At 42.8% G+C, this 17,756-nt stretch overlaps 1 protein-coding gene across 16 annotated transcripts in view; it reads left to right on the top strand.

The window, feature by feature from the left end:
* The window catches only part of ZNF438 (zinc finger protein 438), a 59,768-nt gene extending 57,161 nt beyond the window's left edge, over window positions 1–2,607 (top strand). For all 16 annotated transcript variants that reach the window (XM_087777962.1, XM_087777918.1, XM_087777980.1 and 13 more), the window contains one exon: window positions 302–2,607. In XM_087777962.1, the coding sequence (XP_087634088.1) occupies window positions 302–914 (613 nt within the window). In that variant the 3' untranslated portion in view covers window positions 915–2,607. The remainder of the gene's footprint in view (window positions 1–301) is intronic.
* Window positions 2,608–17,756: the final 15,149 nt, after the last annotated feature.

Genomic DNA, 17,756 nt, shown 5'->3' with positions numbered 1-17,756 from the left:
CCTTTTATTAAAAGTAGACAGTTGTTAAAAGATTTTTTCTACCAAGGCTAATTTTGGAGGCAATTCTTAAACTCAGCAGTGTTGAATAACATTTGGTTTTAGTTGTTTCCTAATCAGCCTTATTATTATTTTATTTTTCTTTTTTTGTTGTTCCAAATAAATTAGATACTGTAGCCTGTTTTTAATTAAAAGAATGTTTCATGAATGTCATCTCTTCTTGAAACTTATAAGGACAGAAATTGCCATCTCTATTCTTTGCATGGCTAATACTGAAATAGTTTGTATTTCCCTTTTTTAACAGGGGAAATAAGTGCAATTTTGAGGACCTATTCCATAACCCAGGAGAAGTGAAATTACAGATCAAATGTGGTCGATGCCAGTTTATTGCACAGTCTTTTGGTGAAATGAAGTTTCACTTACTGTGCTCTCACGGAGAGGAGATCCAGGGAAGAGTAAAGGAAGGGGCATTGCAAGGAAACAGAGGAGCTAAGGGGGAACTGATCAAACATGGAACCCACTTCTGGAAACAGCGCAACGAGAGAAGACACTTAGCAAAATGCAGTGCCCGTGAGGAGGAGTTTTATACTTACCCGAAACTGAAAAGACAGATATACTTTCACCATCAAAATAATGTTGATATGTTATCTAAAAGTGAACTGACTCACTCAGGAGGTGGTGAAGCAGCCAAGGAGATGCAAAATGTAGGTTTTGGTACACCAAGCAAAAAAATAGAAATTTGGTCTAAAGCGGGCTATAACTGCATTTTATGCAAACAGTTCTTTGGAAGAAAAGAGGATCTTTGTAATCATTGGCAGAGTCACCATAACTGTGAAGACCCCTCTACTTTATGGACAATTTTTAGTTTGTTATCAAAACAAGGAATTATTGAACTTTCTAATAATGGTGAATATTGAAGCTCAGTTCTACAATGCTATGAACAACATCAGCTACCTTACCCAATTGTTTATGTTTTTTTGCTGTGTTGCTAAACTAACCCAAGAGATGTATCACTTCAGAGGTTCGTTTGGTGGGTTTGTTGGGGTTTTCTTAAGTTATGCTAACCTTTATTTTGTTAAACAGAAAATGTATTTATCCAGTATCGTTCCAGATGGGTACATGCAAGCCGATTATGAAACACTGTACTTAAAATTCATGCTTAAGGAACTTAGCAGCAGCAAATACTCAGTACTAATGGTTAACATCAAGGAAAAAGATTCTCAAGTTATACTATACACACAGAAATAAATCAGTTTATATGAAGTAATGTCAATCTTGAATGAAATGACAAACCAGACTGAAAGTGTAATTTCAGTCCCAACTGTGCTTCCAGATTTTATGGTAAATATATATTTCCATGCAGTTCTCTGAATCATTTGAATGTGCATACATGCAGCCGGCATTCAGGAGCTTTATAATCTATAATTTAAGAGCTTTTAATTCTTGTTTTCTTGATTTCAGTGTCTTCAACCATGTTCATTGCTTGTAGGTTTGTTATTGGCAGGTCTTTCAGGTGTTATATTCTGTTCTGGTAACAGCAAGGATCTTTGGATTTTTAAAGTGAAAAATCTACATGTATTTTTTTGCCTGTAGCTCTTTGGGTTGAAGACGAGTTAGTTGCCACCCATGAAGATGGAACCCTCAAAGCTTGACTGCTTTATGGAAAAAAAACAAGTTTTTTTTAAAAATAGTAATCTGAGTTGGTTACTTCTGGGAAGTTTGACATTCTGCAATAGACTGCATGTTTCACAGTGAACTTTTAGCATATTTCTTGCACCTCCTGTGACAGCAGCGCTACTGCTGCCAGCACCGTTAGCACTCTGCCTTTAACACTCTTGGTATATAGCTTTTGTACCTCTGCAGTTGACCCAGTCTATGGCTTTAAAGGGAAATTGTTCCTTCACTTCTAAGTCTATGGTACAGGTAATGAGGTTTTTTAACTTTTGTTGCCAGATTTGCTGTACTAGAGGAATTGCATGCATCACCTTAACCTTCCAGCATCAGGAACCAGTAAGAGTTGCCTTACCAGGATGCAAAGCAGCAGCAGCAGCCTGTCATGCAGAAATAGTGCATGCTGCATCCCCTGCTACAGAGCAGGCACGGTTAAGTGACCATTTCAGCACATCTCCAAGGGGGCAAGTCAGTTCAGGCTGTAAGGAGATGGAGTTCTGGAGCTCAGTTTTGATGCAAATGTCATTGAACCATTGAATCTAGTTTGAAATTGGTGTTTAAACTGCCGTTACTTAAAGGCTTATGTACCTCTGAATTATTTGGGGAGCAGTAATGGAGGCAGCATAAGAAGTCACTATATCACTGTTCAACAGAAGTCAGAGCACATCAGAGGGCAAACTGAAAACTACACCAATACTGTCTCTACAGTACTACTCTATCCATTTCTTCTTGTGGTCAAACTATAATTGAGGGATTGCAACAATGAAGGAGTCGTTCCTAAAATGTCCTGGGTGGCTTCTCAATGTTTTGCAGAAATTGTGCTGATGAGAACATGAGAAGAGATCTAAAAATGTTGGGTTTTCTGAGTGGGATTACAGAAGATGTTGCAATATGTTGTGTATTTGTTTTGTTTTTAAACAGTAAAGGCAGTTTTGATGAGCTAATAGTTTTGAATGTAATTTCTTCTTTTATGGTGCTTTGCCCTGGAGTTGAACTATAAAACTGGAGCCAAGAGCAATAAAAGACAAAAGAAAAATGCTCATAGAACTGTACAGGTGCCTGGTAAGGTGGAAGAATCCCTGTGGGTTTTAAAAACTTCCTTCCTACTATCTGTTGCTATAAATACATATTTGTGGTTGTTTCTTTGCTTTCATATATTACTTTTGTATGCTGAACTACTTTAAAAATACTACTCGTTCTTACTCTTGGGTATGGCACACCCATTTTTTAATGCATACAGTATATTCATATTTATTTTCACTGGGTAGATGGAGAAGAATATATGGCGTATTTGTAAAGGAATAGCTAATTTTAAAGCCAGTGTTTCATATCAGACTGAGACTGTATTTAAGTTAGTAGAGTGTGTTTGCATTTAGAAGCATTTTTTTCCTCCATCTTAATCTTTTAACTTTCAAAATCAAACAGCTTGGTGTTTTCTCTGAAAAAGAAATGTGAGAAAAATCCCTCCATCTCATAGTTATAATATATCAAAGGGAAGTTCATTCCCAGCATAAAGCACGCATTTTAAGAGTTGGGAAAAAAAAATTTAAAAGGTTTGATCATGTTCATTTAGAATGGACATTAAATCACCTTTCTTGCAATATCACCCATTCCCTGGTATAGATTAAGGTGAGCTGAAATGAATGCAGCTCCGACATGGAGTCGCTCCTGTTCAGGAGCAGCATCAATGATGGCAGAGTTGTCCTTCAAACATATTTTCAAAAAGCATTTGTTAAAAACGGTGTTGCATCAGAGCCAGTGATGTAGACGAGTGGTTTGGTGGTGGCTGTCAGGCAAGAAGAGTCACTCCCTTTCATGTAAAAGCCGGGGGGGGAGCTGCAACGATGATGGGAGGAAAGAGGTTTGGGACGAGGGAGTGGGTTGCTTTTTTTTTTTTTAATGGAAATTTTCATGTACAGTCTTTTCTTTTCATCAGATTTTTGTCCTTCTCTCCCTTTCAGTAGTCCAGGCCAAATGGATAAAGGGGTCTCAGCTTTCAGCAATTTAAAGCCTGAAAACATGTTTTAAAGTATGGTTCTAAGCCACTTCTCAGTGTCCTCGTAAATGTTTAAAATTAGAAGCCTTTTTTTCTGAGCCTGAAAGCATTCTTATGTTTCAGGCTATTACGATTATGGTAGATTATGGAAGGTTGGGATTTTTGAAAATAGCTTTGCATTAAATACAGATGTGTCCTTTGTTTAAAATGTGTTTGTTTTGCGTTTGTGTTCATTTTGATAACATTTGGAGGTATGAAGTGAGCCTTATTTACAGCAAAAATAAATAGTGCATGTTTGCTGTTCAGCGGAAGGGTTGTTATGAATACAGTTTGCTGTTTACCTTGAAGCTGGAAAAGTTAACATCTGGTTTTGCACATAAATTATGGTTTTAAACTGTTAAAATGAATGTTATTGTTTTTGTAGCTGTAGTTTTGTTCCCCTCTGATTTTTCATTAAATCTCTGTTTCAGCTTCACTGTTCAACTTTAAAGCTGTTCCTCACATGGAAAGTTGTTCCTTCATCATCACACCATAAATAATCAAAGCTGGAGGCGTTCCACCGCTTCTCTGGCTTGCAGAGTATTGCCCTTCTCCAGCTGCAGAGCTACAGTTTCCTATGGCTAACTTGACATAGTCACTGGCAGTAAATGTTTTACTTCATTTATTTATTAGAATTTAGATCTCTGCTGTTTAGCTCCATCATGGTTTCTGTCATACCTCATTAGATACTTATTTTATCTAGTATTCACTGAGCTCTTCGGAGAAAGTGACATAAGGAGGATGAACAGGTATTTACGAGAGCAGATTTCAACCCTAACTTTGTGCAGATGATGCTGACGTTTGAGAATCACCAGCTTATCTAGGCTCAGCTGTGTAGTATATTATATTTCTACAACACATCCACCTACATGTGCATCTATTTTGGAAAGAAATGTATACTTCAAATTCAGCTGTCAGTTATTATTATCAAACCTGTACAATGTAGGTTTGTGATAATTATGCATAAAGATTAAAATGCTATTAACCGTAGTAGGTTTACTTGTCAGATTGCTTATAGCTTTGAAAAAGGAAAATCTCTGCATGCTGAGTATGACACAGAAAAAGTCTAGTCTCATGAAGAAAATTCTGATGGCTTAAAAAGGTTGTCCTCATTTCAGTGTGTGCTTTTATAGCTGATCTGTCACATTGTAGGATTTTCTCCACTTTTTATTAAATTGCCATCATTTTTCTTGGTTAGGAATACTGAAGAAGACCTGAGCCTGCAAGCAAGTTTCAGGAAAATATGTGTTTACTTCCTTTCTCCATACAGGCAGACACATCTATGGAATCAAAATAGTCTTGATGGCCTTGCCTATACAGGCACAATGTGGGGCAACGTGCAAGAGTTGGGCTTCAGTGTATGACTTTATGTGGCTGACCATTCTGCAGTTCCAAAGTAGAAACTACAAGTTTGAGTGTAAAAATAACTTAGTTTTCAGACTTGAGTGAATTTCTAATACCTTATTGACAAGCCTTCAAGAAATCCTAAAAAATGACAATAGCTTTTTTCTCTGCTTGTGCTTTGTGTAACAATTTTATTGATGTAGTAGTACCAGGAGTGTTCTAAAATATGATAGATCTGGCACTGTTGAATACAAAGGAAGCTTTCTCCCTTCCATTTTTTTTTTTTCATTTTATTGACTTTTCCATGTAAGCATTAGAAATGATGGGATGAATTATGATTTCTGCTGCTGACAAATCCAGAAACATTATTCTGAAGTTATTTTGCAGAAATTTCCAATTTAATCTAGAATAACAGGTGAAATCAGTGAAAAGCAAATTCTATTGGAAAGAGATACGTAACAAAACTGTCCCATGTGTGGATTTCTCTGCACAATTACACTGCTGTAGATGAAATTTATAGATGATAGGTCTTCTGCTGGTAGGCACAAACAGTTAGTTCTTATCCAGAGTTGTTTAGAGTGGCCAAGGGAAGTAAGAATTAAAAAATGTCCATACCTTCTCTTTGACTTGCATTTTGTTGAATATTTCTACTGTTGTGCCAGTCCAGATCATGGTCCAAGGCACGTAGATACTCAAACGCTTTCTAGGGGACTTGCAGCATAATTCAGTGGAGGAAAGGGGAAGAAGTATGCGAAGGAAGTAGTGACGATGAAGGTTGGCACAATGTGTTGAATATAAGGTCAAGCTTCAGCCTGACTAGCCTTTGATGGTCTGTATACGTGGAAGTGTCCTGTAGCCTTAGTCTGAACTTCTCCCTTCCACCCACTGTGGTTACGTGGTTCCAGAGTCTGCTCCCACTTGAGGTACATCAGTCTGGAGCATCCTCAGCTTCCTTGGGCATGAGCTCTTCCAAATGGCATAGCTGACTGTGAATGTCCTCTTCTCCTGGTGTCTCACTTAAATGCTTGTAGCTAGGTGAGCCACATGCTGGCTGCTGAGACCAGCTGCTGCCAGACTTGAAATGTGGTCTTCAGTTCTCTGAGGAAAGCATCTTTTATCTTTAGTCCATAAAAGTGAAATCAAATGCTGCATCAGTACTTAGCAAAACAGGAAAATGGCTCGCTCAGTTTCCTGCAGATACAACACTGCTAAGTAGCAGGGAAAAAAAGTGAATGGTTTCTCTAAGAAAAAGAAGCCACTAAATGTGATTTGGGGTCTTTATGTGCCATTGGAAAGACTAAAGCATCCCATCCCCTAGTTAGAATCATAGGCTAGAATCAGGGACGTTCCATAGAAGTGTCTCATGCAGATCTGATGGTGTAAAGCAGCAATTCAGAGACACTGTGACTGAGATGTTTCTTCTTCCCCTCTCTTCCCCTCTCTTCCCCTCTCTTCCCCTCTCTTCCCCTCTCTTCCCCTCTCTTCCCCTCTCTTCCCCTCTCTTCCCCTCTCTTCCCCTCTCTTCCCCTCTCTTCCCCTCTCTTCCCCTCTCTTCCCCTCTCTTCCCCTCTCTTCCCCTCTCTTCCCCTCTCTTCCCCTCTCTTCCCCTCTCTTCCCCTCTCTTCCCCTCTCTTCCCTTCTCTTTTTGCTTTTTCTCTTTCTATTTTCCTAGCCACCCTACCTTTTCAGCATCTTCTGTGAGCTGCTCTGGCTGAACACAATTGATAAATAGCTGATTCAACAAAGTCAGCATTGTGTCTGGCATCTTTGCTACTAGCCAAAAGCCTGTGATTGAGGAGTTGTGAACGCTGTTTCGCAGAATGTTTCACGAAAACGTTGGTCGCAGGGGGCCCCGGGGGTCAGCCAGGCCAGCCTCCCACCCAAAGCAGGGCTTAGCACCAGCCCGGGAGCAGAGCAATGCTTGGCATTTTGGAAACCATTTCTGTTGCTGTTCCCACTGGTCCATCTCCAGTGGTGGAGTCGCGAGCGTAAACAAGGCTTCAGTACGGTAGCTGATACTTTAAGCACTGTCGTAACCAAGTTTGTGACATTTGTAAAGAAAGCACAAAACTTGGGACCAAGAAATCCCCCCAAAACCAAATAAAGTTACAGTTTCAGCTAGTGATCCTTCAGTAGTGAGAACTTCTTTTGGCACAAAACCCTGTCATTTTGGTTGTTGTAGAGCATGGCCACAGCTCTTGCCTACCTGCACAAAGCAGCTTACGCTCCTTTGACTACTCTGCTTTTTCTGGGACTTCAGTCTCTGTGTCTTTCATATGCGATGAATATACTGCTTTTTTCTACAGTTGATTTAGGGCAAAAATAAAGCATTTTATTTCCTGTATGCTAAATAATTTTGTGCAGCTTCAGATTTAATCTGACTTTTGAACATACACCCAATCAAGGAGATCAATATACCTTCCTCTTGCTAGAAGCAATAAATGACATGGTGAGGGAGGAAAGCAATAAATATCCCTGCGACCATACCTTTGAAGCAATGAAGTTGCATTCCACTGGAAGTTTAATTTCTTCATGTTTTTAGTTAAAAGCTTTTATTAATTTTAACTGAGGTAAATACACTGATATACTTTCCTATTCAAATAAATCCTTCTTCAGCTCTGAGTCCTTGGAGTTTGAATCCCGTCCAGCCATTTTCTGCTATCTGCCAATTCCTTGCCAAGTGCAAACCTGACGCTCTTGCCAATAAATCCACCTTCGTGCCATTTAAAGTCATCTGCCGTCTTTTCTCTGGAGCTGATCAAAGTTTGCGAGAAGACCTTTTTTAAAGGGAACTGGCTCTGGAATTCAGGCCATTTAAATTACGCAAGTTAATTAAAAGCAATTGCAGCGAACTATAAAATAGAGAAGTGGTACAGATTGTTTGAAAGCTCACGTATTTTTATTCCCCTTTGTATAATTGGAGAGAAAGTTTTCCAGGGAAGAATTTGGGTTCTTCATGCTGTTTTATGTGCTGCTCTCCTAATGCACTTTTTAGCCTCTCCCGAGTACAGCACAGCAGAGGCCAGCCGTGCTTCCTAAGTCGACTGCACCCTGTTAAACTCAAAGCACCATTTTATTTTTACTTTGTAAGACAGCTGGGCTGATAAATCGATGGGATACCGGCACTCCAGGAGACAACCGCAATGTCTGCACAGGTTAATAGTCTCATGTCTTTGAAGAGCAGCGTTTCCAGTGTCTTTATGCACGCATGCACCCACGATCACAGAGAAAATTATAAAAGGATTAAGTCTGTGGAACATTCTGAATTTGTTTGTTAGTGTCACACTGTGCACAGTGTATTCCAGTTATTTTTCTTTTATTAAAATGCAGTAACGGTGTCATTATTTTGCTAATATAACTATGGCTGATCTGAATCCCGAAATATACAGTGGCCACCTGAGTTCTTCCAGGAAATTGGATTAATTGTTGAATTGTCGGAATTTCTTTTTAAAAACGTGCTACTCTTGCTGGTTAGCACCACATGTAGGGTTTGAACTGTATTTCTGAGAGTGATTTATTGGTCCAGCAGAAAAGTCTGGTGCTAAACCCTTCCACTGGGATTTGCTTACATTAGGAAGCAATGCAGGTGGCAGTCTCTTTCAACACAGAATGGATTTTTTTCGCCTTTCTTTCTGATAAATGAAGTGCTTATGTAAGGTGAGAGATGGGGAAAAAAATGAGAAACCTGAAGCCCTTAGAGGATCCGTCCGAAAGCTCCGCCTGTGGGCAGCGGAACATGGGGTAAATCTGATGCGGTTGCCATACCTGCTCGCCTCAGGTGTGATGGGAGCCTGGCGGCTGCGCCTCGGCCGGCCGGCCTGCGGACACTGCTCCACAAAAGCTCCTCGTTGCAGCCAGGAGTTCGCAGGTGGAACCATTCAGCGTCACGTGCGGCACAAGAGGGTATTTTGACACCAAACTCATTTCGTCCGTCACCCGATAATAAATCCTTCCTGTATCTTCATGGTAGGCATCCTTTATTCTTTGAGCTTTTGTCTCGTGTTTTCATTTTGTGCATAGTAGATAGGATCTGGGTTTGAATTAGTGCTCAACAAATTGTTCTGAAGCTTTATTGTATGCGAGACCCCTCCCTTTGGCTACTGCTAATACGTATCGTCTTTCTCCCAAATGATTCATTCGGTGTCATTAAACAACAAACATTTGATAGTTTTTACTGTCAAATATTATATGTAAATCTCCTAACGGTGTCATATTCTTAAATTATTGTAGCGCTTGATTAAATTAGCCCTTCTTAAAAGGAATCCAGGTTCAGTAATAGTGGTTCCTGCAATGTGCATCTCTAGAGAAAACTGAGATCTGACTTTTCTAGTCAGAACCAATTAGGCTCGTCCTTTTTTTTCCCCCCTTCTCTCTGCAGCATTCAGATGAATCGCATTTTTCAGGCACAGTTCAAGCAGACTGTCAGGTCTCCGGGGCTCTCTGCCTCCTGGGCTCCGCATTCCCACTGTCAGCTGTGAAAAATAATTCCCCTTTTGCAGTTGTGTCCAAGGAAAGTAAGATGATAAATCCACACGTTAGATTTAAGAGGGGGGAAGTGCGTTATTGTTTACTCAGCATTGAATAAGGTTTTGTTCTAGGAGATGCGGCTGCTGTGAGGCACGGGGGAGCGTTCTCAGGTTTAAAGCTTTGTAGCTCATGAAGTTGTTAGGGTTCATTCGCACTTAAAAGAAAATTTAGGGGTTTGTTCTCAGTCACAGTCTTTTTGAAATACCTAAAATGCAGCAGGGGTTTTGAAAAAGACCAGGCTGGAAAAAAAAAAAAAAAAAGGAAAAAAAAACCAAACTGTAAACACAGCACAATGAAGCCTGGAGAAAAAATCAACAAAAAATCCCCAACATATGCAGGCTATCTGAGTGTAAATAACTTCTTTCGGATAAAATTCATGACAGAGTAGACTTGTTGAACTGCTCTGATGAAACTGCAATATAATTAAGAACCCCTTTCGAACCAGAAGAAAATGATAGATCTTTTAGCCTTGGAGGACTGAGAAGAGAAGTCCTCCCCGTGGTAGGGGAGAGGTGCAGGTACGAAGTTTGTCCCTTGGAACCGTTGCTCGGTTCTCTGCGCAGCATTTGTGTCCCCTTTTCTTTTCTTTGCCATAATGCCACCGTAGTGCTTTGCTGTGGAGAATAGATGCTAGAACTTTAATCACTGCTAAGTCTGCAAAGCGATTGAATCTTCAGTTTACAGTGACAGAAGTCTCCAGTTAAAAAAAAAAAAAATTTAAAAAAAGCCATTATAATGAAGCCTTAAGTCTCTTGCCATTCACCTTTTCACCTCTCAAGTTTCCTGCCCCTCATTATATCAGTGTTAGATTTAATACACATGAGTATGAATTCAGCACAGCCATCCAGCATCCTTACTCTGTACAGGCAAGCCCCTTCACTATTCTAGTAAACCTTTAAATGTATCTAAATCCTTCTCAAGGCTTTCAGACAACACAGCAAATAGTGCTTTTCTCGCTGTCAAATTGAAATGATTAGTTTATTTCTAAATGCCAACCTTCTGAGAAATAAAGCAGCATGGTAAATGCAGCCACCTTCCTTTTTTAACTTGGTTTTAATAGCTTGCTGTACTAATGGCCAGAAGTGTAATTGGGTGGGAGAACTTTGAGCTGCTCCATATTTCAACTGGTGGAATATTAATATTATATATTGGAAACATTTTCATAGACTGCAAAAGGCTAATGTGTCTCAGGAGCGAGATTCATTCAGGAGGGGCCAAGGTCGCCACGCATCTCGGCTTGCCTGCTCCCAGGTAAGCTGAGCGCAGAGCCAGGCGCGTCGAGTCCTGTGCCTTGCAGTCCACTCTCCCAGCCCCTGTTGTCCCCTGATAACCGAGTGCTGTGGCTGCACGGGCCTCGATTTGCTCTGCTGTTCAGCTGGCGCCGGGTCGCAGCGTGGGCAGAGGCCGTGGTGCTGCCTCCAGCCAGAGGATCCTCCAGCAGGAGCTGCCCACGGAGGGATGCGCTGCAGCAGGCGCCCGGCAGGAGATGCGAGCGGATCCTGCAAAGACTTAATTTTTAGGCCTTTTGGGTATTTCTGTGGCAGTTAATAGCGTTCTCATTGCAAGCCTCTGCAGGTCTGATGCCTGTGAGGTGACATCTGTGACACCCGGCCTGGCATGTGGTGGTTGCCCATTAGCCAACAGCCATGCCACTGGGCGAGCATACGCAAGCATATGATGAAAAGGGAGAATTAATTTGAATTACAGAGCAGTGTATCTTATCTCTTCTAATTAATTCATGAGAAAATTGTGTGTGTAACAAGAAAAATCCTGTTCCTTGTGCTGACTACAGCGATCCGAACAGTAGGTCAAGAAATCCCAGTACAAGAACCTTACTTGGACTTCAGTGAATGTCCTCACTGGTAGGTTATTATCCTGCGAGCATTAGTAATTATGGATGAAGACTGAAGTTCTGTCAAGAAGCCTAAACTGAGACAGAGGAGTACCAAGGAGTAGTTTCACTTGCGTAGTTACAGAGAAAGAGGTTAATTGCTGCATGTAATTACAATACAAGTTAGACTAAAATGGTCTGAACTCACCCACCAAATGGCAGTTTGCAGAAGGTACTGAACCAGCGCAATAAAAGCTGGAGAGGAGTTGAAGAAATTCAAAAGTATTTCCAGAGCTGGATATTTGGTAAGAACGAAGGCAAATAAAGATAACTGAGAAGTTATATAATTTTTTTAATATCTGCCAAAGTCACTGCAAGGGATTAAAAGCAAAGAGTATTTGGGTCTTCATTCCATGTTAAACGCACTGGGGAGCTTTTCCTCCCCTCCTGTTTGCTCTTTCACACATGGTTGCATCCCCTGCGCGAAGGCTCTGCACGGGGACGCAAGGCACAGGCTCGCGGCGCTCGTGCCGACTGCAGCGGGGGGGTGGCTGCTCAGGCAGAAAGCAAAAAAAAAACCTTTAGTGTCATTTTCTTTACTGTAGCCTGTCATAAATCTAAGATGGTCTCCGCAAAGAATAGCAGTACCTAATGCTAAGTAGAAATTACTGATTGAAGAATGACTGGCTATGGATGGCCACAGAGTGATTTCTTTCTCATAGACTTAAAAAGTACATTGTTTGCTTTAGATTTTTCTCCCTCACACAGAATTTTCCTACCAGTAGCATTGGTTATTGATTGATATTTTATAGATGGTCTGGGAAAAGTAATTGAACAGGTCTGGAAGTATTTTCAGAGATTTTAAATAGAGAAAGTTGAAATATACTTGGAGAAATAGCCTTGAAAATGTAGTAACAGCTTGGTTTTCACGTGTACTGTTGCAAACAGTATTTTTTGTTGTCCTCCTAGCTGTATCCCCCTCCTGTCTGCACGCAGCAGTCCTTGCCAGCAAAATCCCTTTTAGTCATTCAATGTATAAGAAACTTTAAAAAAATATCAGCAATGAGCAAACAAAAACCTTGGCCGTTTTTTACCAGGTGGTAAAGCTGAGCATCAAAGCCAACTGAAGTGCACCCATGGACGTGTAGTGGAATCCCTTTTCCTTTGGGGAGACCTGTGTCCAGGGAAGGGGAGGGGTACAAACACACCGAGGCCACTGCTGTTCAGCATTTCTCACCGCTGCTGAGCCGCAGCCTTTCCAGGCACGGCGTTACCACCACTGGGGCTGTTTGCAGGCTCCATCACCGTCCAAATAAGAAAAATGTGACTCGTTGCTGGGAATAGAATACTTTTTATCCCATATGAAATGCTTTACTAGTGAAATCTGATACAGGCTTCATGTTAAAATAATCGATGTAAAGTTCAGTTTGCTGCATTTTGATACTTCAACACTCAAAGCGCTTTGCTTAATGAGCGGGATCAGGGAGCACAGGGAGCTCTCCTCGCCCCTGAGCCCTGGGGCACTGGTGGCAAAGAGGGGGGAAGAATTTTGGAGACGGTGGCAGGTTGGGAAGAGCAGCCCATCGCTTTCACTGCCATGCTGCAAGGATGGCTTACAGACTCAGCCGACCTTTGGAGGCAGTACAAGTGTTCATGTGGTTTTATTTTGCTGTCTCTCGTTCTCTGCGTTAGGTGCGAGTGTCCCGAGCTGGAGCTCGAGGAGACTGGCTCCCCCTGCGAACAGCCCCAGGAGCTCTGCCGCTGCCGGGCGGGAGGGTTACGGCAGCTCCCACGGGGGCCGCGGGCAACGGGGAAAAATGGGGCTGTTTCAGCACCTGGTAGAAGAAAGCCTGAGAAATCGTGGGTGAGAGCAATAAGAATAAAATTCTTAGGTCATAAAGTTTGTTCTCCTTTCTTACTGCCTCATTGCTCTGGTAGCTCATAATCATCTTGTGAGCTAATAGTCCTCTTCTTTCTCTGTCAAAGCCAAACAAGTCCCCATGCTAAAGCTACAGTTCCACTTAGGTGTCTCCAGGTGCATGACGTGGAGTGGTGCAATCAAGTTTAATCCATTTCTAATATTCCAACCCACAAAGTCATCTAAGTCTCATACATAGTATTCCAGTATTCCCATCACCCTTACAATACCAGCTAACTCTGCCAGATCCACGGATTTCATTAGAATTCTCCTACCTGGTTAATAAAAACTATTAAATAAAGTAACTTGAAATGCTGAGCCTTCAAAAATGGTGGTACCCATCTTTACCTGATGGCTCCCATCTCAGCACAGCCCGCGGTCATCTTCCTCTTGGCCAGCTTCTGCCCACAGCAAAAGCACTTGGTTAAATAACCGGTTTCTGTATGGCACCTCTTAACTGAGGCGCAGGTAGCTTACACCCAACGCACCCCACCGTGCGAAAGGTCGCTCGTCTTACTGAAGAATGGCATGAGACTAGGTTGAGGGTAGACAACTTTGGGGAGTACATACAGACCTTCAAGTCTTTCATTACCTTTTGACTTCATAAATGTTTGCAAATCATAGTTCAATATTGAGGATGGACTAAAATGGCTGCAATTGTTGAGATTGCTTGGTTTTCCCCCTTTAGGATGTATTTTTGGCTCACATATTGATGCTCTTCGTTTGACAGGTGTTTTGCAGCAGAGATAGGCTGGTCATTCCCAGTTTCTGTGCAACAAAATCTTTTTCAGGTGGGATATGGGCACTTCCAGTTTTACATTCACATTCCCATTTAATTTCCTTTGCAGGATCTAAGTGGGTTTGTCCACATCCCTACACCTTCTTACCTGTAAGAGTTAACTTTGCTTTGCCGATCAGTTTTGTTTTCAGTAACTCGCTCGGTGCTTACTCCTGGTACCCTCTCTGAAGTGACAGGATAAGGTGTCTTCCTTGTAAGTTTTTCCTCCTTGTTTGGGATGCTGGTTTTTAAATAGCATTTTTATGTTTATGGAGAGAAATGTCATGCTTCTCCCACACTCGAGTTCTTCAGTTCAGCTGATGTCATCAACATGTTTCTTAAAGCTTGACGTTAGAAATTGGAAATCTGACTTGAATACTGACCTCAGTTGCTTTTTTTTCCCCCTTTTAATTTAAAATATATCAAATCATAAGGAAGTGGCATTGATGTCTTACCTAGATGGACATCAGCTAAGACAATTTAGCTCAGTCCCATAGTGGGTTTTGGCATATGGAGCAATACTTGGCCAAGTCCAGTATCAGGTGGGTACAGAGATCCCCACCGTGGGCAGGGAAACCGCAGAGCAGAAGGAAAACATTAAGTGTTTTGAAACAGTTGTGAGAGGCTCTGCAGAATTTATGGCCTTCGCGGGCCTGTGAGAGGTTTACGAGGCCGGAAGGTTTCTGGGGAGCACTTTTGTGTGGGCTTTTGCAGGTGGCTCCCTGAGATCATACGTCTCCATTTGCTGGAATCACCTTGTTGCTGGAACTGGTGCTGCTTTGGCTTTCTGAACGGCTAGTTACGTCTTTCTGGGGAAATGGGTAATTTTGCTGCAGAGCGGCGGTCACGTTCGTGGATCCTCTGCATCACCAGGAGGACTCCCGGCATGTAGCATCGGTATCAGTAATCAGTGAAGAACGATATATTCTTTTGGAAAACAATTGTTTGTAAAATGTCTGTGCAAGGCCAGAAGGGAAAAGAAGCCTTGTATTCAGGTCAGCCTTAACTGAACAAATTTGTTCCTCCAGGTGGTTTTATTTTTCAGTGAAACTTCCTGCAACAATACAGAAGATAGCGAGTGATGTGCGGCAAAAATCTAGTTTACGTATATTCTCTTTGACTTTTCATCAGAGGCCTATTAGATGTTTTCTGATGATCAGTTGCTATAATCCCTTTAAATAGCAACAACATAATTTTGAGTGGTTTATTTAGTGTAATGCACAAAGATTGTAATGAACCAGAAACCTCTCCAGGAACGGTGGCCATGTCCGTGCCTCCTTTCCTGAGATTATCTTTCTAGTCATTAGGAGATTAATCCTGAGATTATCCTAGTCATTAGGAGCCTGCTAAAGCTATCGAGCACAGCTGAAAACAGGTTTCCTTGCCAATATTTCATATGCTTTTCATCCATGGACCACAAAGGCTTCATTTGCCCATCCACCCCGACTCACTCTGTGATGCTGGTGGGAAGGAAGCACACGAGTTTGCAGCTCCACACTTGCTGTCCCCAGGTGACTGCAGGGTTTCCTTCCGTGGGTGACCTGAGGAACGTGGGGGGAAATGCAGCTGTGCAGGTACCTGGATGGTGTTACAAATTCAGGACAAATTAATTCTTCTCATTGACTGCTGGGTGTCCCCCTCACAGGCTTTGAGGCAACACCTCCAGTGAGAGCGAAGCCCGTGGCTTCCCCACTCCGCCTGGCTCGGCAGCAGTAGGTCCCAGTGCTGTGTCCCAGCCCGTGCTGGAGAATTGGGAAACTCACACTCCGGTCCTGGAGGACAGAGGTTACCCCGATTTCCCCAGCCTTGCCTCAGTGGCCACCCCTGCCTCCCAGGCACATTGGTGTTCTGCTGCCTTTCTTGTCCGTATGTAACATCTTTTGGCTTAAATCCCATTTCTTACGGCTTTAGCTGGAAAGGAAAATGATGGAGAGGGAGGCCTCTGCCACATGCTGATATGCTAGAGACCGCTTGGGGATTCCCCAATGTTTCCCAGGCCAGAGCATGTCCTATTGCGTGTCCCACCTGCAAGCTGCACGCTGGTGAGGCGAGCTCAAGCATTTACTCAGCTTCCAAAAAAATCCCTGCTGGGGCTGAGTTGTGAGTATCCGTAGTATTTCACTGAAGCCTTTATTCACACAACTGGTTCAAGTATCATGGAAAGATTATTGCAGAGGGGTGGATAAGGGTTGTTTAAAGTGGATTTCAGAAAGAATACAGGAATTGGTAATTCAGTTTTATGAATCACAAAACCGGGCAGCTAAAACTTGAACGAGGAGCTATTTGGTAATTTGTAGCATAACCTGCCCACCATATAAAGGTATTATCCATCCTCGAAGAGGTTACTCTAGCTGTGTTTTAAGGGATATACCTGAATCTAGTTATTTCTCTTGGGTTTTGCTCTCCTGTAGCAGCTGAAGAGCATGCTTTCTGATCATATTTTGGTCTTATTTTTAATTCATTTCTCCCACCTTAAAGTATTCATCAGCTGCTCTAACCTGTTGTTTCAGACAGCTGCTAGATCCTAGCTGATGGAGTTTATTGATTTCTGACTCTGATCTTACAAATCTTATTTCAAATTCATCACCTGCCAGTGCCGTACTGGGAGCTTGAGCTGAACTGCAGCGTGTTACGGATGAGAGAGCTCTCTCGTGGGCTTTCTCGTGCCAGCAGCTGCAAAGCCCCTCTGCATCCCCTGCTCTGGAGCAGCCCACCCTGATGCTCTGAGAGGTCTTGGAGTAAACCCTGACACCTTCCCCTCCCACAGCCCCATGCATGGCTGTGCCCAACACCTTGGTGTGCCAGCACTGACTGTGCCGCGCCGCGCCGCACCACGGGAGAGGGGAGACGAGGAGCTGTGCACAGCAGACGTCAGGCGGTGGCTTGGTGGCCCCAGCTCGGCGGGTGGCAAGCCCCCTGTCCCAGCCCACCTCCAGCCCCTCTCTCCTCACACACGAATTATGGTCCCATCCTCTCCACTGCAACGGAAAGCCTGAAAACGTGAACCAGATGCAAAGTTTCACCTGAGTTTACAGACAGCCTGGAAGCAATAACTCTGGGAGGCATAAACTGCTCCTTTCATCGTAATAAGATGTTAACGGGGGGAAAGCGCCGCTGCTCCAGGCGGTCCTCTATTAACGCCACCGCAGCAGCTGGGAAAGGGGGATCTGCTGGATCGGTTTCCGCAATGCCCACCCCCATGCATCCCCCCATGGCTGCAGCTCAGGGTCTCCAGTTCACACGTCCCCACCAACGTGGTCCTGCTCCCTGAGGCAGAGGGTGCCTGGTCATCCCCCCAGTCCCTGGGGTCCCGAGGTCTTTGGTGTGGGCAGTGGTGCATAGCGCTCCTTGGAGGGCTGAACAAAACATCTGTTTGCCATTGCTTTGGGTTGTTTATAGCATTTTGATGCTCTCTTCTGCAACATTTTATTTTAAGGACCCTGGTGATACTCCCATGCAGAGTGCAACAGAAGTACAGCTTGCTCCTGGTTTATGTATTTCAGCTAAGGTTGCCTAATAATTTGCAAAGTTCACAGAGCACACTCCCCTCTGATGCGAGGCCAGACGCAAGAGCATCATTCCCAGCTCTCACGTTGCCAGCCACAAGCCGAGCTGCTCTGCTCTCCCCCTTGCTTTCTATGGGAAGGGATGTTTG

This window comes from Nipponia nippon, unplaced genomic scaffold, assembly GCF_047370975.1.
Source record: "Nipponia nippon isolate SJK-2023a ecotype South Korea unplaced genomic scaffold, ASM4737097v1 scaffold_1, whole genome shotgun sequence".
Taxonomy (NCBI): Eukaryota; Metazoa; Chordata; class Aves; order Pelecaniformes; family Threskiornithidae; genus Nipponia; species Nipponia nippon.
Note: the sequence above shows the minus strand (reverse complement) of the source record. Positions and strands in the feature narration are given on the sequence as shown.